Source organism: Magnolia sinica, chromosome 3, assembly GCF_029962835.1.
Source record: "Magnolia sinica isolate HGM2019 chromosome 3, MsV1, whole genome shotgun sequence".
NCBI lineage: Eukaryota > Viridiplantae > Streptophyta > Magnoliopsida > Magnoliales > Magnoliaceae > Magnolia > Magnolia sinica.
The window spans coordinates 19,590,176-19,617,826 of NC_080575.1; the positions used below are offsets into that span (position 1 = coordinate 19,590,176).

The following is a 27,651-nucleotide window of genomic DNA, read 5'->3' on the forward strand; positions in this document are numbered from 1 at the left end:
GTACACGATTATTAAAATAACGAAGATCCAGAGCTCAAGTTAGCCACACCAACAAAATGGTGGGAACAACAACGTCCACCGTTGAAACCTTCCTAAAACTGACCATGATGTTTATATGACATCCAAACCATTAATAGAATCATTACCACTCAGATAAACGTACTGTAGAAAAAAATATCGTTCTGATACAAAACTTCTGCCACTGCCAAGCTTTCAATCCTCACTACTTCGTGTGGTATGGCCCACATGAGTTTTGGATCTTCCTGAGTTTTATATTACTGCCTATTGTCGTCTTTCAAAACAGATGGACGGAGCGGATTTGTCACGGACATCCCTATGGGCCCACAAGCCCCGGGCACAGAGGTATCTCCGTGCCCCGCGGTCACACGCAGTCTGCCCCCGTAACGAACCCACCCCTACGGAAAACGACGTTTGCCGCAATGCATGCGAAGGCACAGCATTTTCTGACACCGTGCCTATAACAGTTGGATATAGGTCATTTTTAAATAATCTGAACCGTTTATATGATAGATCATACTGTGGATGGTATACAAATAGAAAATAACTCTCCAAATGAAAATATTTAAACCACTGTTTTTTTCATTTTAATCTTCTTTGAATATGTACTTTTTCTTTAAATCTATAGGATGTAATCGGAGTATCCCTATGAAATTTCGATTATAACCAGTCCATGATGATATATATTGTATAAACGGTTTGGATGATTGAAAATTCCATGGATCCAACGGTTATCATCTCGCGTAAAATAAAGCAATACGTGTGTATGCATTGTAGCAAACCTCAGCTAAAATCAGCTGCGGTGTTGACGGGGCGATGTCTCTTTACTACTTAGTCAAACGACTGGAACACAAGATACGACACCACAAACGGCAGTGCGAGTGATACTTGGATCCTGTTTTTCACACGTGTGCCAAGCTATCTGTTGGGCCTACCATGGATGTACCGTGTCCTAAAGATCTCTCAATTACATTAATCTTAGCCACACATATCAAATCTGTTTCCATTTAAAATAAACTGTCCATTTTGCACACTCCAAATTGAAGGCCAAGATTAAAGGTCAAGGTATTCTCATGACATCATCAATCCACGATGGGACCCAACACACCAACGGTCTGGATGATCAAACAATGCCACCTTACGGGTACAAAACAAGAGGCGGATTGACCGGTGAGCCTATACCATCAGTAGCTGATGGAAAAGCTTCGTGGCCCCACATGATGTATGTTGTTTTATGCGCCGTCCATCTATTTTGGCAGCTCATTTGCTCTTATCATACTTAGTAAACTAAATTGGGCCCACTGTAAATGCATGTGATTTATCGACTCCGTCTATCTGTTTTTACATATCATTTCAGTAATTAAGCCCAAAATTTAAGCATATCTAAAAGCTTTAGTGGACCACACCATAGGAAAAATACTAGGAATAATAATTTTTACTGTTGAAACTTTTTTAGGGCCTGCAGTGATGTTTATTTGTCATCCAACCTGTTGATAAGATAAAAAAAATACATAGATGAATGGAAAAAACAAATACCGGGTTGATCCAAAACTTTGGTGGCTTCCAAGAATTTTTCAGCCGCAGATGTTTAACTCACAGTGAAAGTATTTCGTGTGATGTAGTTCACTCTTAATTTTTGGCTTCAAGCCCTAGGGTAAAATGTATGCATTGGGCATCGGTACACTTATGAGGCGGGATGGAATTGCATTTGGTTCCATGCCAATTCCACTTAATGTTAGAGAAGAATGGAAAAGCTTGGAATTAGATTAGATGGAATTGTATTGGGTCCCATGCCAATTCCACTCAATGTTAGCAAGTTGTGTAGGTCCCACCATGATGTGTGGGCTATATCCATAGTGTCCACCCATTTTTCGAGATCATTTTAGAGCATGGGCCAAAAAATCAAGTAGATCTAGAGCTCAAGTGGACCCCACCATAGAAAGCAGCGGGGATTAAATACCCACCATTGAAAACTTCTTTGGGGCCACATAAGTTTTGAATTTGCCCCATTTTTAAGCCCATGCCATAAAATGAGGTTACAAAATAGATGAACAGTTTGGATATAACACGTGTTATTCTCAATAGTTTCAAATGATGGTGGGTATATCCATTCAATGTACCACAGTATTACAAACATAGCATGAAATTAAGCTTATCCCATGATAATTGGGGACAATCCCTGTCATATGTAATAATTACATTTTTTTTTAATTGCATCCCACCTAATCCTTCCTAATACCATGCGCCAAAAGCCCCCTTAGATAAGATGGAATTGCATTCATAAGTTTTGGATCTGCCTCATTTTTAGGCCCATGCCATAAAATGGGGTTACAAAACAGATGAACGGTTTGGATATAACACGTGTTATTCTCAATAGTTTCAAATGATGATGGGTATATCCATTTAATGCACCACAATATTACAAACATAACATGGAATTAAGCTGATAGCAGGGTAACAGGGGCATTCCCAGCCATATGTAATAATTATGTTTTTTGAATCCCATCCCACCTAATCCTTGCCAATACCATGTCGGGCAGGTATTAGATGGGATTAGGTGTGATAGAATTGCATTGAATTGCATTTGGTCCCATGCAATTACATCCAGCATTTGGAGAGGATGAGAAAGGTTGGGATTAGGTGGGATGAAATTGCATTTAGTCCCATGGAATTGCATTTGGTCCCATGCAGGAATTATATGGATTATGAAATCCACTACACATGTGGGCCCCACATCGATGCATGTGTTTATCATGTCGTCCATCCATATACACCATTTACACATGACATTCTAGTTGTATATGTGTACAAGTGAATAAAATTCGTTGTAAATTTGATCCATTGATTACAATTCCATGGTCCATCAAATGTGATTTTGCTTAACCATGTGTTTGACCATAGCAAAAATTGTATACCAAACATGGGATTGGATGGCTACAATACCATAGTATTTGCAGACATGCAATCATTGTTCAATAATGATATTAATCCCATCTAATACAATTCAATATCATTCAAATCCACGGACCAAACACACCCTCAGGCTAGTGAGTTACTTATGCTCATTTTAAGGTGAGATCATAAATAAGCATATCCAAAGCTAAAGTGAGTCACATTATAGGAAATCGTGGGAATTGAATGTTTACTGTTAATTTTTATTTTTATTTTTTGTGTGAGCCCACCTAAAAGTTTATTTTCCATCCAACATATTAATGAAGTCAGGTAACCATCGGATGAAGGGAAAACACAAACATCAGTTTCATCCCAAAACTTATGTGGAGTAAGTTTTCATTGGTAGGCTTTCAATCCTCATTATTTTCGGTCGCACGGTCCCCTCGAGCTTTGTATTTATTTAGTTTTATGAACCATGCCCTAGAATGAGCTGGAAAAATGGATGGACAATGTGGATAAAACACATGGGCCCACAGAGCTTTTCCACCACCAGTTGGCTGGTGTATGCTTGTGTAGGGGTCAACTAGGGGTGTACATCGAGTCGAACCGAGTCGAGCTGGCCTCAGCTCGACTCGGCTCGGCCACTGGCTGAACTCAACTCGAACTCGGCTCGGCTCGGCTCGGTCCTCGAGCCTAATTGGCCAGCTCGGCTCAGTTCGGTCAGCAGATCGGGCCAGCTCGGGCTGAGTTCGAGCCAAGATCGAGCCGAGTTTGCCATTGAGGCATTTCCACAAACACCTAGACTGCACCTTCAAAATCCATCGATTTTTGGTACAACAAGAAAGGCACAAACCTCTTGATCTTGCAGAGCTTGGTTCCTTGCACGAGCGTTTCAGAGCGTAATCTTCTAGCTATTGCCGCGAAGATCATCGAGAAGAACAAGATCTGCAAGTGGAAAGACAATTAGGGGTGAAATCTTCTAGCTGAGCTAGGTTCCTTCCATCTGTAAATCTCGTTGGGAGAAATCCCCTTCGTTTCCAGCAGGTCTCTCTCTCTCTCTCTCTCTCTCTCTCTCTCTCCATTGTCTAGAAAATCAAAATTCGAAAAGAAGATTAGGGGCATGCCGGATGGGTCGAGCCGGAGAGGAGGGAGAGACTGGAGAGAGAGAGAGAGAGGGAGGAAAAGGAGGAGTAGAGATTAGGGGCGCCGGGCAGCAAGGGAAATGGGTTAGGGACTGTTTGGCCGGGCGGATTAAGAGGAATTAGGAGGGATGGGATGGTAAAATCCCGGGATATGCTAAACGAGCCAAACAGACCCGATGAACTTATCCCGGGATATAGCAAACTCATGGATCTTAAACCAATCCACTGACATCACCATCATTACCTTAAAATTGATCCCATCCCTCCCAATCTCGTTCAATCGTGCCTAGGGCGTGTGTAGTTGGACGGATTGGAAGGGATTGGAAGGTAAAATCGTGGGATATGCCGGGCGTGCTATATAAACTCGATGAACTTCTCCCGGGATATAGCAATCCCATGGATCTTAAACCAATCCACTGACACCACCATCATTACCTTAAAATCCATCCCATCCCTCCTAATCCTATGGGATCCGTTCGGCTAAACAGGCCCTAAGGGTTTAGGGGCGCCAATCGTACGGGCAAGGGAAATGGTTTAGAGCAGTAGGGTTGTCACGCCCCAAACTCGGAAACGGGGCTCACAAAATTTTTGATTGCCGAATCTAGCGCCGATAGCCTCCGTAGTACCCCATTCTCGGCTCACGGCACCCATACACCAGGTTCCGATCCTAAGATTCTATAAGGAGGATTTCTAACATGATTTTGATTCATAATGAGCATAACCCACGAACAATAACCACAAGAACACCATCACAAAATCCACTATGATCAAAAACTTTAAGTACAATGCGTATGAAGGGAAATACAAGATAATGATAACGAAAACTCCTGAAGCTCAACTGCACACCCCTACTGCGGCGAAGCTACGATTGCGTCTTGGCGTTACTTGCACGCATCAATCATGCATAAGCTTATAAAAAGCTCAGAGGGTGGTGTAAGTGTGTGCGTAATATGAACATGCTCAGAATACAATGTCAAGGTAATGCAGAATCATGCTGATGGGTACATGAATGCAATCAGCCATACCAAGGCTATGCGGCGCAAGATATGAATGTTATTGGCCATATCAAGACCATGCGATGTGAGATGCAACTCAAGCATGTCAATCCTCATCTAAATACACATATCAATATAGCTCATCACTAAAACATCAAATATTAATACAGTTCTCATTCTGGATAGTCACTGGGGTTTAATATACTCCAAATGACACTGCCCTTTTTCCAGGCGCATAGTCCAAGTGAGCGTAAGAAACCTCACTATCCGCCTGCCTAATAGTCTGTCAATATCTATCTGGCACATAGATAGCAGACCCATTCACGAGCTGGTTAAACTCAACCTGGTAATGCCCCCTACCCTCGGGCGAGTAAGGCCACACCCCTTTCCAACCGACCATGACACAGTGGGAGACGCGGCCTCCTGGCATTCAGCCCTCGTGCGCTCATATATCCACTTGGTCTCGATGTTAGAGTCATCCTCTAGTACCATCGGGTTTAGAAATTTTCACCCAGGGACATCTATCGTGCCTCGATGCGTAGTAACGATATTTTCGGTGTTTGATCATGCCATCCACGATGTGCTTGTGGAGGCCACAGCCCTGATGTCGCTAGGGCGTACAGTAATCATGTCATACAAATGCGAAGTGTATGAATCACACTACCAGTCATGCAGCAAATCCTACGCGTACTGCGCGCTTATGTAGGGCAACTCCGCCTATCAGGGAGCCCATAAACAATCTGTCCGAAGGCATATACTATGATCAGTCACTCCTCATATCAAGCATACATATGATGCGTATGAGCATAAATCATGGAACTATATTAAACATGTAATATGGTGATGGATTCTGTTCATAACGAAGATGAGCTTAGACGGCCTGCACATTACAAGTGTAGGCCTATCAATGGGCCCTAAGGAGAGTTATAATGCGGACATTTAACCATCATTGCTTTTACAATGTAGACGTCAAACCATCATTGCTCCCAAGGCATGACTGCCAAAAACATCATTTCATACATCATGGTAGAATCTCACATCACAATGGGCTTCATATACATCACATTCGGCCCACACAAAGGCCTCACATACGTCTCATTGGGCCTCATATACATCCAATGGGCCGATCAAATGGGCCAAATCAAATGGACCGAATCATCTGAGCCAAATCAAATAGGCCGAATCAAATGGGTCGAATCATCTGAGCCGATCAAATGGGCCGAATCAAATGAGTCGAATCATCTGGGCCGAATCAAATGGGCCGAATTAGATGGGTCGATCGAATGGGCCGAATCAAATGGGCTTTATGTATATCAAATAGGCCGCACTGATGGGCTTTATGTATATCAACTCGGGCAGCACCAATGGGCCTCAGGTATAACAATCGGGCCCACCCTTATGTATTTTGAGATCCGACTAATTCATAAGTTAACATAGAGATAAATGAAGTGAAAACAAATATCAGCTTAATTGGAAACTAATGTGGCAATGTCCCCATTATTGCAAATGGTGGGGTCCACTTGGACTTTAAATCTGACTCATTCATTTCCCCTTGCCATAAAATGATCTCACAAATGATTGGACAGTTTGGATACAACACATTCATCATGGTGGGTCCCATAGATAGATGGCGTGGATGAAACAGGTGGGACCCACGGAACTGGCTGCCATCGTACAGCAGCTAGCTGCCAAAAAAAAGGGGGCAGAAGTGGGTCCCACATAGGGCCCACCAGCATATATATTATATATTTATAATATTATATATATATATATAATATCATTATAATATGATAACGTCCAGGCCCTTGGATGGCCTAGGCAGTCACATATATCAAGGAGGGCCCCACACGTGGGGTGTGTCCCACCGTCCAAGGACGGGGACACGCCACTTGCATCACGGTGTTACCCATCTAAACGGATGGACGTCGTGGATGGGTCCCACGGGCCCCACTGTCCGTTCACACTTCACTGTTAGCCACCGCACTACAGAATCAATGTCAAGACCTCAGCGTTGAAACGAGGTATCTTTCACTCAGTCTACCATTTGAGCTATGGATCTGGGTCCCACTATCTGGACAGTCTGGATCTCACGTGGGACCCACAGAACTGCTATCGTTAAAAAGGCAATGGGTCCCACCATCTGGCAGATGGATGGCGTGGTTCTAAAACATCAAGGTGGGTCGTACATGGCACCGTCCAAATGAACGGTGCTGATGAAACATGTAGACCAAGGTGGGGTCCACGAGCGTGGCCCACCAGAGGGTTGCTGTGTACAATAGCAACTCAGCTGGCTGTTGACCAACGTTACACTAGCCAATCCGTTAAAAGGGTGGGTCCCACATGGGGCCCACACATACAGATATATATATATATGTGTGTGTGTGTGTGTGTGTGTATAATATTATATCATATTATAATATATACATACCTTATATATATATATATATATATATATATATATATATATATATATATATATATTTATATAATATATATTATATCTAGTGTCCAGCCACTGTCTAGCAAGCTGGACGGTGCTGGAAGATGCGCCTACATCATGGTGGTCCCACGCAGTGGGCCACTAGATTTGGATCAAGTTGATATTTATTTTTCCCTTTCATCCGGGCTGTGTGATCGTCCGGTCATGCGGACCCCGAATCGGGATCAAAGTGGACCACTTGTTGGACGGCGTGGATAAAATATACACATCATAGGTGGGCCATTGATAATAGAGAGAGACAGAGAGAGGAACGTGTATGGGAGGGACCCCGCCACTATTGGGCCCTCCCTTGAATAATACATACATCAAGTGGATCCTACAACAAGTGGACCCTTAAATCACAAAAAGCAAGAATGTGGGTCCAAGATCACCCACCGTCCACTTCTTCTTGGTCCGATGGAAAGGTAGTCGCCTAGGCTTTGATTTTAACGGAGGATGATGAAGTTTTGATGGTTGAGATGGGGGATGGGAGGGTAGGAAGTGGACCACACTAAAGCTTCTCCATAAGAGGTTGGGAGGCTTAGACGTGGGATGTTTTTGGTTGCTTGGAAAATTTTTTGAGAAATGAGGGAGAGAGAGAAGTGATGGGATGATAAGAGATGGAGTGATGGGTGATGGGTAGAGTGATGGATGAAGTGATGTAAGAGTTGACGTTGGGAATGGGAAGGGATGGGTTGCTTGTACTTGGGGTATGGAGTGTACTTGACTTGTACTTGACATTGATTGATTAATTGATTGATGGGATAGGTTGTAGAGATTCTCTCAGAATTCGCAACGCGCTGCGTTTCTTTGGAATGAACGCGAGCCCACATCTCCTAGTCTGGGTATCGGATTGGTGCGCGAGTTGCGGCGTTGGAACTGCATCGATAATGCGATCACTAGGGTACAAGTTTCGGGTCGAGTCGACTTTGATATGCGGGACTCGGCTTATGATCGCGCACAAACGTCAGATACGGGTCGAGGGTTGCCAGAATTCGATTGGAAGGACCGCGGAAGCCTACGGAACAGTACGATTTATGATACGGGCCTTACAAGGGTTTTTTTTTTTGAAAGGGTATATATACCCCCACACCGAGTCGAGTCGAGTCAAACCAAGTCAAGCCGAGTTCGAGCTGGATTCGATCCAAGTCGAGTCGAGCTGGGGCAAGCTCAAACTCGTTTTCGAGCTCCAAAAATCAGCTCAACTAGGTTTGAATTCAGGTTCGAGTCGAGTCAATTCGAGCTTTTTCAAGTCGAGTCAAGTCGAGCGAGCCAACGGAGCTAGCTCAGTTAGTGTACACCCCTAGGCCGTGTTTGGGCATTCGCTTTAGGGTGGTTTACGAGGGGTAAGATTATAAAATCTACCTCAGTTCCATCCCATGTACGTTTGGGCAACCTTTCATCCGTCCCAGCTTTCACTTCCAAAATCGTCTGTTAGAGGAGAGGGATTTGGGCGATCCCGCGGGCAAGATTCAGACGGTCTTTGGACGACTTCTCGAGCCCATCGTCCTGCAGTGATAGTGCATCCAGAGTATGGACGAGGTGTCTAACCTCCGCTGCTGTGACTCCGATGACCCCCGGCTTGACGCCTCTGCTGTTGGATTCCTCTCAGAATACTCACTCCCTTCATCCCCACCATCCCAAAACATGACATGCCGGATTGCATGCCCCGCCTCACCAATGAAGCTCGGCTTGTAAAAGGTCCAAATGCAAATGTCGCGCCTCACCAATGAAGCTCGGCTTGTAAGAGGAGCCTTGAGCAGATGCCAATGATCGGTTTTTGCGAATAGGAAAGAGGGGGTCCTCAGATGAGGCTAATGGGAATTCCGTAATTTCTATTCTGGGAGCATTAACAGAGACATCGGGTGAGTTCATGCGGTGGAGGAGACTTTGTGTTGGGCCTGCATGGGGTTTCCACAGTTGCAACTTTGGTGGGTAAGGGAAGGGATGCTCTGTGAATTGGACGGGTGGATTTATCAGCCGGAGTTCGTGAAGTCGGAAGCTGCATTAGAAGTATAAGGAAAAGGCATGATTATGTAAGATTAGTTCATTCTTCTCAAGCCGAAATGTCAACAAACTACAGACGTGCACAGAAAAAACTTACATAATCCAAACATACATCAATAAAAATGTGATAGCTAGAGAAATGGTCTCCTGCAGGCAGTGCATACAAGCAAGCGGGAACGGATTGGCTACTCCCCCTGCCACCAGCCAATGGCTGGTGGTCGGTGCTCTGTGGACCTCACCATGATGTATGTGTTTCATCCATGACGTCCATCTATTTTTCCAGATCATTTTATGGTATGAGACCAAAATTTAGGTATATCCCAATCTCTAGTGGACCACATTACAGGAAACAGTGTTGAATAAGCGTTGGCCATTAAAAACCTTTTGGGGGCCATAAAAGTTTTTGATCAAGCTGATTTTTGTTTTTTCCCTTCATCTAAGCCTGTATGACCTAATCAACAGATTGAATGTCAAATAAACAGTACAGTGGGCCTTAGGAGGATTTTAACGGTGGATATCCAATCACTATTGTTTTCCTGTGGTGTGGTCCACCTGAGATTTATGTCTCTCTCATTTTTTGCAATAGTCCATAAAATGGCCTATAAAAATGGATGAACGGAATGGATGAAATACATACAGAGCACCAACCACCAGACACCGGGCCGGTGGCAGGGGGAGTAGCCAATCCGTTTCCCAAGCAAAGCGGATCGGGCTATCCTTTGGCCCAATCACATACATGGTAGGGCATGTATCCAAGGGGGACATCAGCTAGGCCCCACCTTAGATGTGACTATGTCCAAAAACGAGACCCATTCAACAATTCTCAATGATGATATTGAGTAATGACTGTGGACTGTTAATAAAGCTCATCTTAATTTTCACCGTATGTTATATCCCATGGCCAATCCAAATAGTCCCACACCGTGTTATCATAGGGAAGAAAGGAATCTATGAATTTCAAACATAAAGTTGGACCCATGCTTTACTTCTCTCCCAAGACAATCTACCGTGAACCATAAATGCTGCTTCCAATGCAATTCCATCGGTGTAATCTACCCTAAATCAAATGCCCACGCAGGCAACCTATCGTCAACAGCCCATCCGCCTGAGTAGAAAAAGTAAAACCCCGGTAAAGTGTTCATATCCTCGATCGAGGATCATATATTTCCGTGCGTCCCATCCGGCTATCTTGCGCACATGGGCTCATGATACTCGCGCAACCATCTCCATCTCGTACTGTTTTCTCCCACTGTGACTTCTCAAGACAGAAAAGAAGAAGAAGCTGCTGGAAGAAAATAAGAACGGCTGTTTTCTCATTTTTGAGGGCTTACATTTCATTTCTCTTCTTTTATTTCAAGATCCTTCTTTTCTGTTTTTTGTTCTTCTTCTTTTTTCTCTCTTTCTCTGGATTCTGAGAAAAATCAAGAGATGGAGAGCGAAGATAAGAAGAAGATTCATTCTCCAGGTCAGATTTTTTAATGAGCTATTCTTTGAATTGTTTTTCCTTTTTTTTTTCTTGAATTTTGAGTTTTGATGGGAAATGATATTTACACCCTTCTTTTTTAATACAAGTACACTGTTCTTCTTTGTCGTTATCTGTTTTCGAGAAGAAACGACAGAAACAGAATCAAGAAACGATAAAGGAGAAGGGATGCACGTGACAAAAAAAACAGGGGCTCAAATATCATTTCCTTTTCCCCCAGAATTTACTATATATATATATTATATTCTGGTTCTCTTTATTTTTCTATTTTTGTTGTCTTCATGGATTTTAGGTTCTGTACTTGAATTTTCTTTTAAAAATTTTTAAGGGTTATTATTATTATTATTATTTTTTGTTTTTTCTGATTTTTTAGGTTCTTTTTTTTTTTTAGTAATTTTCTTTTTAAAAGTTTGGGTTTTGTTATTTTCTGTTTGTAGTGTGCTGAAGATTTTATTTTTATTTTTTAAATTTATGGGTATTTTTATTTCCAATTCATTGAGAGTTTTTAATGGGGTTTTGATTGGCAGGGCATGAGAATCATGGTGTCCATGTCTGTCACAAATGTGGCTGGGCCTTCCCAAACCCGCACCCAAGTGCGAAGCAACGTCGGGCCCACAAGAAAGTCTGCGGCAAGGTTGAAGGGTTTAAGCTGACCGGGTCCGAAGAGAAGACCCACTCCGATAGCGATCTCTCTGATGATGATCACAAGCCGCAGCCGGCCTCCTGCGGTAAGAATTTCGTGCTGTTTCATTGATACTGAACCGATGGATTTTCCGGCATTTGAGATGTATTCGAATGGATTGTTGTTTGTGTGTGTATGTAGAATTGGGTGTGGAAGGAATGGATGTGAAGAAGAGCAGGAGTGTAGGAATTGAAGCTGAAGGACCGGGCAGATCTGAAGAGGATGTGTTCTCTGATGCTGTTGCGGAATTTGGGGATGCAGTGTCTAGCCGGACAGTGGAAGAAAACATGAGTGGAGAAGGAATCAAGGGTGGTGGTGATGTGGGTCATGTTTTAGAGATGCCAACTGTTGCCGGTGAGTTGCTTCAAAACTTCCCTTTGATGCTTTGGATGTAGAGCTTATCCATTTGTTGGAAATGTTCGTTCTTTGATGTAACGCGAGGGTGCCATACAAGCCTTGGGCATTTTAATTTGGGACAGCATTTTGAATAGATGGGCCACATCTTTCTGTGATCCAGATTGTTAGGATTGCCCAATGGTGGAGTTTTGTTTGTCATCAAGCATCCATGATGGGGCACTCCAGCTGGAAGGGGGCCTCACCTGTACAGAATGCTGGTCCAGATGAAAACGCTGCTAATTCAAGCTGAATATTGTATATATCCTCCATCTGCAAAGATGAATATGACTTGATTATAAGGAATATAAAAAGCCATGTAGCCAGCAGTCTGACAATCGTAGGCATTTTTAAATGAAACTTTAGAGATTGTATCGGGTAATTTATCACATTTTTTGGGAAACATGGGGAAGCATTAGGAAAATGGTTGAATTTTTCAACGAAACTTTAGAGATCGTTAAAAATAAAAACCTTAATACATACTTTTAAATCATAACATCTCAAAAAAAAAGTGCACATTATAGGCTTCCTTTGTAAAGGTTCCTAATCTATGCATTGTCTAACTAAACAATGCAACTATATTCAAATTGAATACATAACATTTATAAATGTATCAAGACATATGATCTGCACTAATGCATGAGATCTACATTGTTCATAACATGCAACTTGTTTTAGGGCCCGGGCCACCTCCAGGCCTTGGTGACCTCCTCAACAGGTTACACAACAGGTAACAATAGGATGAGCCTCGGGAAGGTTTTCAATTGTAAGTATTCATTCCCTTTGTCCAGCTGCAGTGGGGGCCACTTGAACTCCAGATCCGCCTCATGAGCGGGCCCTGTCCCATGTCCACATCCAATGGACGTAATCAATGGCTGGATGTCAAACAGACACGATGGTGGGCCCCAAGAAGCTTTCGACAGTAAGATGTTTAATCACCACTTTTTCTAGCGTTTGGGACCATGTTTCTTGTAGTGTGGTTCACTTGAAACCTCATGGTGCACCACTATTTGGGACCATATAAGGCAACATGCAAATACACCTCAATGGTGGACCACTGTTTCTCGTAGTGTGGTCCACTTGAAACTTGTATTTGCTTCATTTTTGGGATCGTGCCCTAAAATAATTTGTAAAAACAGATGGACAACGTGGATATGCAATACATACATGCTGTCAGGGAAAACACAAATATTAGCTTGATCCAAACCCCTAAGAATTTTTCAACGGTAGTCATTCAATTGACATTGTTTCCTGTGGTGTGGTCCACTTGAGCTTTGGATATGCTTCATTTCTGGGGCCACCATCCAACCATTTTCAAAGCTCATTTAAGGGCATGATCCAAAAAATAAAGCATGCCCAAATCTTAGGCGGACCACACAAATATCATCTTGATCCAAAGTTTTTGTGGCCCACAAGAAGTTTTTAATGGTCAATTACTACTATTTCCTATCCTATGGTCCATTGGAGATTTGGATTTGCTTCATTTTTTGGATCATGCTCGAAAATTAGTTTTCAATACAGATGGACGGCATGGATGTAGTCATATATATCAAGGTGGGCCCCATGGGTCCCACACACCTTGGTGGATCCAGGGTCTCACCTAATCCGCTCCCACTTCCGACGGAGTTGGGTAGTACCCAATCCGCGTCCGCAACACGAAGACTAGCAATGTGGGTGGGACCCTGACTGTGGGCCCCACCATGATGTATGTGTTGTATCTACACCATCCATCCATTTGAAGACATATTTTCATGGCATTAAGCAAGGAATGAGGCCGTTCCAAAGCTCAAGTGGACCCCACCACAGAAAATAGTGAGGATAGTGACGCCCACTGATGAAGCCTTCCGAGGGTCCACCATGATGTTTATTTGAGATCCAACATGTTTATAAGTTCACACAAATATGGATAAAGGGAAAACACAAATATTAGCTTGATCGAAAACTTCTGTGGCCCCCAAGAAATTTTTAATGGTAGGCATTCAATCCCCACTGTTTTCGGTGGTAGGGTCCACTTGAGCTTTGGATCTTCCTCATTCTTTGGCTCATGCCCTAAAACGATCTCTCCAAATGGATGGACAGTGTGGATACAACACATACACCATGGTGGGCCCACAGAACTAATTGTTTTTAAAGGGAAAGGATTAGGTGCGACCTTGGCCTGACCCAAGACGATGCAACACTTATGGGGGGGTCCACCTTGGTATATTTATTGTATATCCAAGCCATTCATACGTTTTTACATATCGTTTTATGGCATGAACCCAAAAATGAAGCAAATTCAAATCTCAAGTGGACTATACAATAGGAAATAGTGGTGATTGATCGTGAAAACTTGCTAATGGGTCACAAAAGTTTTGGTTCAACCTGATATTTGTTATTTTCCCTTCATCCACGTTTCTTTGACCTTATCAATAGGTTGGATGACAAATAAACATTACAAAAACATTCAGTGGGCCATAGCAAGTTTTTGACGGTGGAGGTTCAAATACCACTCTTTCTTAGAGTATGGTCCACTTGAGATTTGGATTTAATTCATTTTTTAGATCATGCCATAGAATGATCTGACAAAACGTATGGACGACATGGATATACAATACACACATCAATATGGGCCCCATCATAAGGGCCGCACCGTATTTGGTGCAACTGAGTCGCACCAAATCCACTCCCTTAATTAAGGTAGAGAGCAAGAGAGTTCTTTGAAACTCTCCTCGCCTTCTCTATTAAAACCGCAAACTCGCAAGCCCTCATGCCTCATCTTGAGACTTCGAATCCATTAAAATCCCAAAAACCTCAGTGAAAATCTAGTTTCCTTTCGAAGACAAAAAAGGGGTTATAGGTTTTCTTACATGATCCAGCGCTGTCGATCGCAATTGGCCCACCAAATCTAGGCAGATCTTGATTAACTAGGTAAGAGAGATTTATTTCCTATATATATATATATATATATATATATATATATATATATATATATATATATATATATATATATATATATATATATTTCGAATTTCTGGAATGGTAGAGAGGATTGTCGCTTGATGTTTTGATTGCAATGACACTTTTGAATGAGATAAATATTCCTTCAGTTGGAGTTGACACAATGCAGCAAGGTATAGTGCACGCTGCACCTAGACGATGCTTCCTAGGTATACACTTCATACACAAGCCTACTAACGACCCCAATAACATAAGCAATACCGAGTTGTGTAATGGTCAAATAAATTTGTCTTGTTTCCTTTTCAGTTTCTTACATACTATGTTTTGTATTTACGGGGTATTTATATTTAGATTTCTTTTGGGTGTTTTTTTTTTTCCTTTGTTCTCTATGTGGTGCTCATTTATTCTTGTAATTGGCAAATGTTAGTTCTTCTTTTTATTTATAAAGCTCATATATTTATATTGTATTTCTGTATTTCATTTCATTTTTTTCCGTTAATTTTTACTTATTTTCTTGACCTTGAATTTCAAAAAGAGAAAAAAAAAAAACAAAAAAAAACAAAAAAAAAACAAGACAATAGTTTCATAACCAACAGCCGGTTCAAATCCTTTTAAAAAAAAATAAATAAATAAATGTTTCTCAAATCTTTTTTCTTTTCTTTTTAATATTTCTCAATCTAAGTGATTTTGGGTTATTATCACTATCGTCGTTGTAGCCCTGTCCTGGCAATTTGGGGTTATATTTATTCATCTGATTGTGCCAATCATATTCAAAACAGGAAATCGCTTATGAAAGCCACCTTACATAAAAATTTCAGTGATTTTTGTGCTACACTGCTATTTAAGGGTTTGTTTTCTGGAAGGACAAAATATATTATTGTATTGCGTTACACCTTTTCCTCTTAAGCATTTGTCTTTTAGTGTAAAAAAGAGTGAACTGTCAAAGAGAAATTTCACAAATTATTAAATTTTGTTAAATTATTTATATTAAGCTTTTCTTGCTAAAGGACAAAAGAAATGAAGTAAAAGGTACCGCTCCAAAAAAAAAAAAGAAAGTAAAATGTATAACCTTTGCAGTAAATGTTCCCAAGTATTTTGTATCCTACTACCCAATAGACTCTACATTCGATACATAACCTTGTAAAGAGCACTTGGGAAAATTTCTTATACCCTAAATTTGTAATTGTGATGCATGTCCTTCCAACTAATAGATTCCTAGGGGTACTTTGCGCACTTTATTAAAAATTCTATCAATGCACTGAATTTGAAACTCTCATTGTTCTCTCATTATTTCAAGTCTGGGGAGACTCCGAAGAGTGCCCAACAACAGTCAACGGAGGTCATGAATCATAATGCACTCAGTTTAGGTAAAAAGAGATGTGCCTAGTCTGAGATAATCAGCCATACCAAATAAAAATGTACAGACATAAAAGAGATGCACTTGGGATAAAAATGACTTGTAAACAATGCTCGAAATACTGGCATAAAAAAGCTGAAGAAGATGTAGTTCAAGCGTCGCACTTTGTCTTTTAACTTAATGTATCTACATTAATATTCTATCTTTCAAAAAAATGGAAAAAAAAAGTTGTTATACAACATATTTATTAGAAATAATTAGAAGAGGCTTGGTACCTATGTAGTACCCTCTTCATATGCGCCTTTATGCGGCACAGGTGCCATCCTGCCACTTGTCTGAGAAATCTGAGCAGTGCATAAGTTGAGAATAATGTGAAGATGATCTGGCACAGAAATCAAGCCATTCCATTATCAGGCAGGTCACACATTTTATGTGTACTATTGGCAAGCTTGTTTAAATCTGCGCACTGTTTTCATACAGGGTGACACTGAAGAGGGACCATTCTGATTTTGTGCCAGGCCACCTTCAAGGTGAGGCCCAGCACATCCACTGCTTAGATGTCCCCCTTAAGTGCCAGGTCTTCATGTGTGCTGCCTGTGGAGGGGTTGCTTGTGGGGCAAGACAACCTCTTAATTACAAACTTCAACTCTAAATCCTGGATACTTGATCATCTTGGTTTTCATGGTTTCTTAAAAGTTATGGTGCACCTTTCTAATCTGGCTTTTCCACGTGCAGATAAGACACCACAACCTAATGATGCTTTACAAAGCAAACTAGATAATGCCCCGCATCCCTTGCACTCTGCCACTAATGCCATGGGTGAATCTATTTTAGATAAGAGAGCTGATTTTCCTGTGGAGCCGACAGAGGACGGTAGTTCTGCCCCTTTCTCATCTAATGGAGCATCTCATTTGGAACCTGAAACGCCACTAAATGATTCCATAGAGAACAAGAATATTGATACTGACAAGAGTGTGACCTGTTCTATGACTTCAGTTGGTCTTGATACGGATGCAAAGGATAATGAGAAAAGCAATGAAGATGAAAGAGTACCTTCCATAGCAGTGTTACCTGATATTCCTGAAAGTGGGTTTGCTGCAGTGGAAGTTCCATCAGACCTCACAAATGCTGGTACCATAACAATGGATGTCTCTTCTGAGGATGCAATCATGGGTTTAAAAGAAGCTGACACACAAATCTGCCATGTGCATGAAAAGCAAACCGGTGGAGCAGAACAGCAAAAACCACTGAGGGAACTTTCCAGCATTCAATCAGGATCTATGGAAGCCGAAGCTGACATTGGCCGTTCTGTGGAAACTGCTCAAATTACTAAAGGAAGCCTGCCAATAGAACCCAGCGCAGACATCATGCAAGTACCAGAAGACAGCGTTCAAGTGGATAGGTCCGCTGCTAGAAGTGTGCATGAAGAACTGATTGTTGATCAAAGCAGTCTGGGTGGGAACCACAGTGATGAAAGGTCTCAATTTGTTGGACTTGCCTCCACCGAATGTGCAGCTGAAGGTATAGGCCTCGATGGATCGGCAGCACATCCAGATTCCAATAGTGCTGGACCTGCAACAACTAAAGCAACCAGCCTTGATGATGTGACTATGGGATCAAGCAAAATAGAAGCAACATTAGTCCATTCAGAGGAAAATGAACTCCACTCTGGCCATGATTTATCACCGGAAGTCATGCCGGCAACTCCTACAGTACTTGCAGCTGGAGGTAACATTGGCGACTCTGCTGAGGAAGCCGAAGTTCATCAAGCAATAGCAATGGACAGTGGTGAGCTTGACAGGGAGGAAGATTCTGGCCATGATCTATCACATGAAGTGATGCCAGAAACTCCTACAGTACTTGTGGCTGGACGTGACATTGCAGATTCTGCTGTGGAAGCTAAAGTTCATCAGGCAATCACAACGGGCAGTGGTGAGCTTGATGGGGAGAAAGATTCTGGCCATGATCTATCACACAAAGTCATACCAGAAACTCCTACAGTACTTGTGGCTGGTGGTAACATTGCAGGTTCTGCAGTGGAAGCTGAAGTTCATCAAGCAATAGCAACGGACAGTGGTGGGTTTGGCAGGGAGGAAGATTCTGGCCATGATCTATCACATGAAGTCATGCCAGAAACTCCTACAGTACCTGCGGCCAGAGGTGACATTGCAGATTCTGCCGCTGTGGAAGCTGAAGTTCATCAAGTAATCACAATGGACAGTGGTGGGCTTGATGGGGAGAAAGATTTTGGCCATGATCTATCACATGAAGTCATACCAGAAACTCCTACAGTACCTGTGGCTGGTGGTAACATTGTGGATTCTGCGGTGGTAACTGAAGCTCATCAAGCAATAGCAATGGACAGTAGTGGGCTTGGCAGGGAGGAAGATTCTGGCCATGATCCATCACATGAAGTCATGCTGGAAACTCCTACAGTACCTGCAACTGGAGTTGATGTTGCAGTTTCTGCTGTGGAAGCTGACGTTCATCATGGAATAGCAACGGAGAGTGGTGGGCTTGACAGGGAGGAAGATTCTGGCCATAATTTATTGTGTGAAGTCGTGCTAGAAACTCCTGAAGTACCTGCTGCCGGAGGTAACAATGTGGATTCTCCTGTGGAAGCTGGCCATGATTTATTGCCTGAAGTCGTGCCAGAAACTCCTACAGTACCTGCTGCTGGAGGTATCGTTGCAGATTCTGCTGTGGAAGCTGAAGTTCATCAAGCAATAGCAATGGTCAGTGCTGGGCTTGATGTGGTTTGCAAAGACACTAGAACTGACCATACTAACACAGTCGGGGAGTACAGCAAGCAAGGAGCTACAGATGAATTATCTCCGTCTGTCATAGCAATCATTCCCGAATATGTGACCGATGAATCGAAAGTAAGCTCCCAATATCATGAAGATCTTGGAACAGATAAATTGGAAGGGAATCTGCAACTTGCTGAATCCGCTCATTGGGATGCAGCTGTGGGTTCGAAAGGAAGAGACATCGATAATGGCCCCTTAGAAAGCATATCAGAACCCAATCGTGCTGATCATTCTGATATAGAAATGGAAGCACAAGTGGGGCCCACTGGAACAGACAGTGGGTTCGCTGAGCACCATCACAAAGAACTGAAGTTGGATCAGAGCAGTGAGGTTGGAGCATACCAGCTCGATGTGCAAAATCCCGCACCCAAAGAGCTTGTGGCTTTAGCAGTGGGGACAGAATCTTGTGTTCAGGGTTCAGCCATTGTCGAGAGCTGCAGTGCTGAGGATTTTGCAGCAGGAGATGCTTCCAATATTCATGATCGTTCTTTACCCGATGAAGGCGATGATACTGTTCTTAAACAAAATGTGAATGCTTCGATAATGGCCACAGATGCTTCAGTGAGTTCTTTTAGCCAAGATGACAGTGTGGAAGGCCACTGGGGCTCCGTTTCAGGTAAAGGCTTCATTGCTCATTCTTTTTTCTTGAATTTGTTTTCCTTATTTGGTTCTCATTTTAGACTTGTTCTCCCTGATTTTGCATTATCTGTTGCACTGTTGGGATGTATTTCAATTTAAGAAATGCTCAAGCTTTCTGCATATCTTTTTCTTTTCATGAGGAAGCATTCACTGTTTCACATGGATTGTTATTGTCTAGATTTATTATATATTTGGTACTAGAATGCATGGGAAATACAAGTGTCTAGGTTAGTCAGATCCCAATAACCTCCAAGCTTTATTCTTCTTATTGTGAAGAGATGCAGGAAGTTAGAAATGCATTTGTTCGTATCATAAACTAGGGGTGCAACTCAGTGGGTCGGGTCAGGTTGAGGATCAACCTGAGCCTGACCCAACCTCAAGAGAACCCAACCCACAACCTGACTCAACCTGGATTCTAACTCGAGATGCCAAACCTGAACCCAACCAGAATTCCTCTATACTCAACCCTAACCCAACCCAGTCTGATCCAAATACATGTGATCATTCTCAATCCAACTTAACCTAACTCAAATTTGTATAACCATAATCGAACCCAATTTCAAGTTGGGCTGGCATTTTCCAATCCTAACCCAACCCAAGGACCTTGACAACCTAACCCAACCTGACCTGGACTTTGGTTGGGTCAACCAGGTTTGGGTTGACCCGAACCCAACTTGCAGCCGTACCATGTACTTTTATGACTCTTTCAAGCCCTTGACTAGTTGAATTTACTCTCTAATTGTACATCTCATAAATATTTATACTAGTGACGAACTCCTGAGGCCACTCAATTCATGTCGGATTTCTTGGCGCTCACATGGTGTCAAAGCAATACTTGGGTATGAGAGTAGAAAGTGCTCTCTCAAAAAACATGCCTTATCATGCCAGGGTTGGCTAGGTAGTCAAAAGGCAAGATGAGGAATAGAAGTGCTCTTGCCAGAATCATTGGGTAAAAGGACATAACATCTCCCGAAGTGCACAAAAAATACTGGAAGCTGTGAAAATGACGTTTTGTTTTGAACAGTTTGAAATCTTGTAGAACTATCAGAAGCTTGTTAGGAATGTTAGTTCAAGGCATGCCTCATCATGCCAGGGTTGGCTAGGTAGTCAAAAGGCAAGATGAGGAATGGAAGTGCTCTTGCCAGAATCATTGGGTAAAAGGACATAACATCTCCTGAAGTGCACAAAAAATACTGGAAGCTGTGAAAATGTCGTTTTGTTTTGACAGTTTGAAATCTTGTAGAACTATCAGCAGCTTGTTAGGAATATTAGTTGAATACTGTTTTCTTTCAACCACATTAGCTTTGCCCTTTTCTATATATCTATCGTTTGCAGAGTCCTTGAGGAGTTCCATCCTTGCATGGAATCTTGCAGACCACTAGATTCATATTATTAGTGGCAGGTGTGATTTGTTGGATTGAAATTTCTGGAGTAGTAGAGTTTTGCTTCTCTTCAGGCAACAGATGAATGATTAGTCTTGGAAAATTGTATCTCGAATGTGTGACTCAACCCAATTCAAGCCAGGTTGCTAAGGCTACACGTATATAATGCAGACACTAAACATACCACCACATGTGCCAACATGACACACATATGCACAATCCAGGCAATCCATTAAGTTAGGTGGTTCCACCGAGTAGATGGCCTGGCCCACAATTTAGGCTTTTCTACTTATCAGGTGGGTTTCAGTTTGGAAAACAAGTGGATGGCTCACCGTCCATTTCTACTAGAATTGTGTCCCAATGGGTAAGTGGACCGGGCTGATCATGGCATCTACATGGCAGGACCCACTGGTGGATGGCTTGATCTTGAGCCCGTGTGTCATGGTAGGCACATATAGTGGCCTGTGGAGTAGGTGTTTTTACACGGATTTGGGCTTGCCCAGAACCTGATAATCTTGTATGATTTTTCAGATAGTGCGGGAACGACCATAGGTCAATGGCAGATAATTTGCAATGCTTTAATTACTAAGAACATATGGGAATTTTATGCAAAACAGTGACAGTGAAATTATAGAATGCTCTTTAACGAGGATGGAAGCTGAGAGGAAAAAGTTATTGAGAGAGAGAATAGGTTCCTCTAATGATTGGAATTACATTTTTGCCTTGAGGTATAAATAGTTTTCTCTAACACACCTCAGGCTAATCTCTAATATTAGAAGTCCTTCCAAGAAAATGATATCCGAGTCCTTTTTAAAACCATAGGGTAATATTTTTTGAGAGGTTCTTCTCAAGGTAATCTGATTTGAAATCTTCAAAAAAAAAAAAAAAAAGAAAAGAAAAGTAATCTGATTTGTAATTTAAAAAAAAAAAAAAAAAGAAAAAGAAAAAGAAAAAAAAAGAATCTCTATAGCTTATAGAACCTATTTTTGACGGCTGATATAAATTTCCGCAGCGTTGACTATCTTGTGTTGTTGTGTTGCTGTTTACAAGTAAATCTTAAGCCTATAAACAAGGAAATCCGAAGGCATATTTGGTACTTCTAACACTTCTTTTTCTTTTGTTTTTTCTTTTCCCCCTTTCTTTGGTTAAAATCATTATGGCAGTCATTGTTCTTGCTTCTTTACAAGCAGTTGAAGCAAAAATTGGTAGTTGGCTAAGAGGATCGCACATGACTGAGTGGTATACAGAGGCCATAAGAAAGAAAGAAAGAAATAATAATAAAGAAAAAGAAAAAGAAAATAAAAGACTGGTTTACGGAGAGAGACATTACCCAGACATTGCTAAGCTTCCCTTTCGTTCTTCTTCTTCTAATTACATGAATTGCCTTAGAACTTTTCCTAGATGTATAATTGTCAATAAATTAAAGAAGATCATAGAGTATAATGATGAATGATGATGATTATGGATTCCTGGCCTAAAATTGCTGGGACAATGCCATGATGACGATGATGAGCATGGGGAAGAAAATGGTTGCAGGACACTGGGATCATGTTTCGTTTCACGTTTTCTTGAAGTCAAAAGAAAATGCTAGGCATTAGATGAACATTCTTCCTTGTTCTCAACATAATCCTTCCATTTTGTAAGATCCAAGGCAGGATAATGAGCTAAGGGGCGAGAATGGCCATTAAGATACAATCGCATCGACCAGTTTCACATCATTACGATATTCATTGTCAAGCAGCTGTATAATCAAAGACCAAAGGTATTCTAGGTTCCAGAATTCATAGACCATGCAACCCAGTTGCAAGGCTCTTTGATGTGGGAGAAATTTCTCAATCCAAACATCTAATGCATAGACAAGGCTATATGATGTGACATCTTGACCAACTGTGATGTTGAAGGATCTAAGCCGCTTTGCATATATGTATGTTGTGAAAGGGAAGCATGGCATATAGTACACATGCAGTTTACCTATACATCTTCGCACTACATTGTATTCTACAAGTACTACTTCTGTAAAAGAAATACTATACCTGTACTATTAGCTCCCTCTTTCGGATGATTGGAAAATGATTATTAGTTGATGTGCAGATAGCCCACCACAGGTGTGTGCTGATGCAGGCACCAAAACATCTGATTTTTCCTTTGAAACAGACTCTGAGACCGTGATATTAGATCAAGAAGTCGCACAGGGATTTAGATCTAAGAAAATGAATAGAAGGGAAGAGAAATACTCTGGAAGTCGTATGAGGTCCAATTGCGGCTTCAAGATTTCGCTCCTTCCCTGTCTTGAAATCCTTCACAATACAGTCCATGGGATGAAACTCGTGTGCTCAAAAGAGCTCATCTCCAGCAAGTTGAGCTACAAATATTGTATTTTTTGCCACCTGATGATTACATATAAGCCTTTTTGTACACCACCTAATGGGATAATTATGAGATAGCGAAGGGAAAATATCTAAAAGTGCAGGTATAGTACTTACAGTGTATACAGAATGTACAATGTAGTACAGGGATAGTATATAGGTACATTGCATGTCTAACATGTACTATGTGTCTCTTTCACACACACACAAACACATGAGTCCACTTTCCACGAATTCACAGATGTGGGACTAAACCCATAAAAGGATAACATAAATAGCTAGCACAATGACAGTGAAAGTTCAGTACTTGGGAAAACGTTGAGTTTCTATTCTTAACATCAGAGTTATCAATGTTAGACAACCCATTTAAACTCCTTTTTTTTTTTTACCGGCATGCAGTACGAGTATACATATTATTCATGAGGTCTAGGAAAAAATCGTGGCCCTTGACCAATGTTTTCAATATCGATGGTATCGGACAATATCCCACTTATGTGCTACGAAACGCATAGGTAGTGCCGATATGTTCCACCTGTTTGATTTGGTGAGCATTTTTATTTTATTTTTTGCTGTAAATCATGTTAGATAAGTGTCAAATGGTTACAAATTTATGATTCTTCATGTTTTGCATAAAAAAATCATGGATTTGGAGCTTCGTTTCGAGATTTCGGGGAGATGGGCCGAGTTGTGGAAAATTAGAAAAAAAATTTGAAAATTTTCAATTTCTCACAAATCAGTTGCAATCCGTGTCCAAACACAATCAAAATGTCTGCAGCCTGATCTAGTGATTCTTGGTCATTTGGGGATTTTTTGGAAAAATTAATTAAAAATGTTAAAAAAAATATTTGTTTTCGAAATTCCACGTTGATCGGTGCCCAATTGGCTCCCATTTCAGAGTATTCAAGAGTGTTTGATGAAATCATCATCACACACACTTTTGGGATTTGGGTGAAGATGGGCCTATTTGTGGAAAATTGGAGAAAATTTGAAATTTCTCCAAAATTTTCTCAAATCAGAGAGGATGAGTGAGTACCAGTGTTATGTTATAGAATCTATTCATTGGTATCATTCTACCATAACCTGGGCATAGTATTGTTGGTTTGTGGAGCAACGGTACTATGCCCAACCCCGTCGAGATGGAGATGGTGATTTTGAGCCATTGCGCAACTTTATGTGGGTTTAGCCATAGCCACACATATTATTCACAAGTATATTTCTAGCTTTCTACTTATTTTGCTTTTGAATGTATTGCTTGTGTTTCCATACATGTCTTCATATATTTATAAATTATATGAATAGACTCTGAATATACTTGCATCACTTCAGTCAAACAATGCATAGATTAGTACCCCATACAAATGAAATCCATTTTGTGCACTTGTTTGTTTTGTGATGTTTTAATTTCTCAGTGTGTATTGATGTCTTTTTTTAACGATCCCTGAAGTTTCATTGAAAAATTCGACCAATTTTTGAATGTTTCTCCATGTTTCCTAACGACAGCAATACATTACGTGATACAACTAATATATCCCATGCGATAGCCGACATGTATCCATATCCAATGTTGTGATACATTACTCGATAATGATATGGAAAACATTGGGTGCAATACATCGCACGATAACGATACGGAAAACATTGGCCTTGACTGCCTTCTTTTATTAATTATTGGGTTTTTCCAAGTGACTTCCAAATGTCTATGGCATGCGAAGTGTTCGCACGTTAGCATGTAGCAGACATGTATAAGATCTGAAGGGTTTGTCCGGAGGCCCCCACCATGGTGGGATGATTCTAACTGCTTGAGGGATAAAGCGCCCAGGAAACTGTTTCCCCCATCAAATCAGATTGTTGGGATTGTCCAACCAGCCTGATTTGCCCACAATGGTCCATCCATGGTGGGGCCATTTCGATTAGCATTCTGGAATTTGTACACATTCATGCCACATGTTCTTGTGAGAACTGGCATAAGAAAAGGTTTTTAAGAAGCCATGTGCAAAGCCATTAAAACTTGGCTGTGAATATTGGCTTCATGGCATAGTACCTCAATTTGTTAAGGTGGTGTCACAGAAGGAACGTTTCCTTGTCATGCTCTATCAAAACCTAATTTTAATGCTTTTAAAAGATATGCTGTTGGTTTTCATCACAGATATCCCAACTCCAAAGGAAGCTTCCAATGCCAGTTTAAAGAATGCAAGTGCCTCTAAAAACCATGTCGATAACACCGATCTCTTTGAGGCACCCTCTTTCATGACCCTGGTCGAACCTGGCAAAGGCGACAGAAAGCAACCTGCTTCTTCTGAGATTCAATCTGCTCAACGGCCGACGTCCCCTTCTTCTCAACCCGGGTGGTTCCCTTCTCTGACACACGTTGTGAACGAATCACAGGGAAGAAAGAAGAATGAAGAGATCATTGCAAAGGTAGTGAACTGGAGCTCTGGGAAACCTCACACCCCTCTACGGAGTCTCCTCGTCGAAGCCAACCTCGAAAGCAAGTATAAGCCCCTGAAAACAGCACAAGACCACCCATCGCCAACAGCCCAGGAAGATCAAGCCCTGCAAGATAAAGCTCCGCCAGTCAAGACGACTAACCCCGAGCTTCCTACAGGGAACGCCGCCAAAGGTGAGGTGGAGAAGGAATGGAACTCGCCGGCGCGGTTACCCGTGATTAAGAGAGAGAGGAGGAAGCTGAGAGGGTGGGTCCCATTCGTATGCTGCTCGTCGGTCAATTAAGTTTTGAATGGTGCATAGATGATGATAATAATAGGTTTATTTTGTGAAGACGCTCGCTCATCGGAGGTCATTCGATGGATCATCACGTGTTATGTATGTGATCAGAGTCTCCACTACATCTTAGAGATCTTAGAGATGAATTCTATGTATTCTTTGCTTTATTTTCTCTTCCTTTTAAAAAAAAAAATTTTAATTAATTTCATTTATTTTATGGTGTATGTGGGTGTCTTATGTTGGTGGTTTTGGCTTGAGGGTCCTAGTTGTAAGATAGTAAAACTTCCACCAACAATTCCTTAGAGCAGTTCTACTGAAAATATGCATTCAGTGTTTATGAGTGTTTCCAAGGAGGATATATGGGGATGTTTGTTTTGGGTTCAGCTCCAAGAACGATGTGTGGGCCTGTTTGGATAGAGAAAAACCGAACTGTGGAAATGGAAAACCCCTATCCTCTGAAGGAATCCAACAGTAATTCCGTTGTTTGGTTATAAGTATTAAACAGCGAAGCGGAACTTCTCTTGTAAACTTGGAAATATATATATATATATATAGAGAGAGAGAGAGAGAGAGAGAGAGAGAGAGAGAGAGAGAGAGAGAGGAACGCTCAGCGACGCACGAACCTTTCTTATCAACCGTCGGATAAGGTAGACGGTCTAGATGAAGGCGCTCTTAGCGCGAGCTTGAAAGAGCGAGTTTCCTTCTCTCGCACTCCTCTTCACCATATTCTCTATCTATCCGAAGGATGCGGCGGAAGCATTTTCACATGAAATTCATCTGCTGAATGCTAGGTGGGTCCCACCAAGATGTTAGTGATAAATCCACGTTGTCCATACATTTTTAAAAATAATTTTATATGGTATGAACCCAAAACTGAGGTAGATCAAAATCTCAAGTGGGTCACATAGTGTTGATTGAACTCTCAGCATTAAAAACTTCTTGTGGCTACCAAAATTTTAGATTGAGCTGATATTTGTTTTTTTTTTTCCCCCATCATCCAGATCTGTATGACCTAATTTACGGGTTATATGTCAAATAAATATCACAGTGGGCCCTAAAAAATATTTAACGGTGAGAATCATTATCACCGCTGCTTCCTGTGGTGTGGTCCACTTGAGCTTTGGATCTACCTCAGTTTTGGGATAGTGCCCTGAAATGATAAGGAAAAATGGATGGATGGGGTAGATTTCTTGAAAACATCATGGTGGGCCCCATGGTTTCCAGCGCACAAAAGGCTTTATTTATATATATATATATATATATATATATATATATATATATATATAGAGAGAGAGAGAGAGAGAGAGAGAGCAACGCCCCATGAAACCCCTAAGGCCCAACT

General features: G+C 41.5%; 1 protein-coding gene across 4 annotated transcripts; it reads left to right on the plus strand.

Annotated features, from left to right (window-relative positions):
- The first annotated feature begins 10,745 nt into the window (after positions 1–10,745).
- Positions 10,746–26,644, plus strand: LOC131239647 (uncharacterized). Of its 4 annotated transcripts, none has more exons than XM_058237447.1 (5): positions 10,746–10,998; positions 11,544–11,744; positions 11,855–12,052; positions 17,124–19,814; positions 25,708–26,644. In XM_058237447.1, exons 1-5 carry the CDS (start codon positions 10,962–10,964, stop codon positions 26,313–26,315), a joined length of 3,735 nt encoding a protein of 1,244 aa, XP_058093430.1. In that variant the 5' UTR covers positions 10,746–10,961; the 3' UTR covers positions 26,316–26,644. The 4 variants fall into 4 exon arrangements, with proteins under 4 accessions (XP_058093430.1, XP_058093429.1, XP_058093432.1 ...); XM_058237446.1 differs by having other exon boundaries at positions 10,747–10,998; positions 11,840–12,052; XM_058237449.1 differs by having other exon boundaries at positions 10,747–10,998; positions 11,840–12,052; positions 17,385–19,814.
- Positions 26,645–27,651: the final 1,007 nt, after the last annotated feature.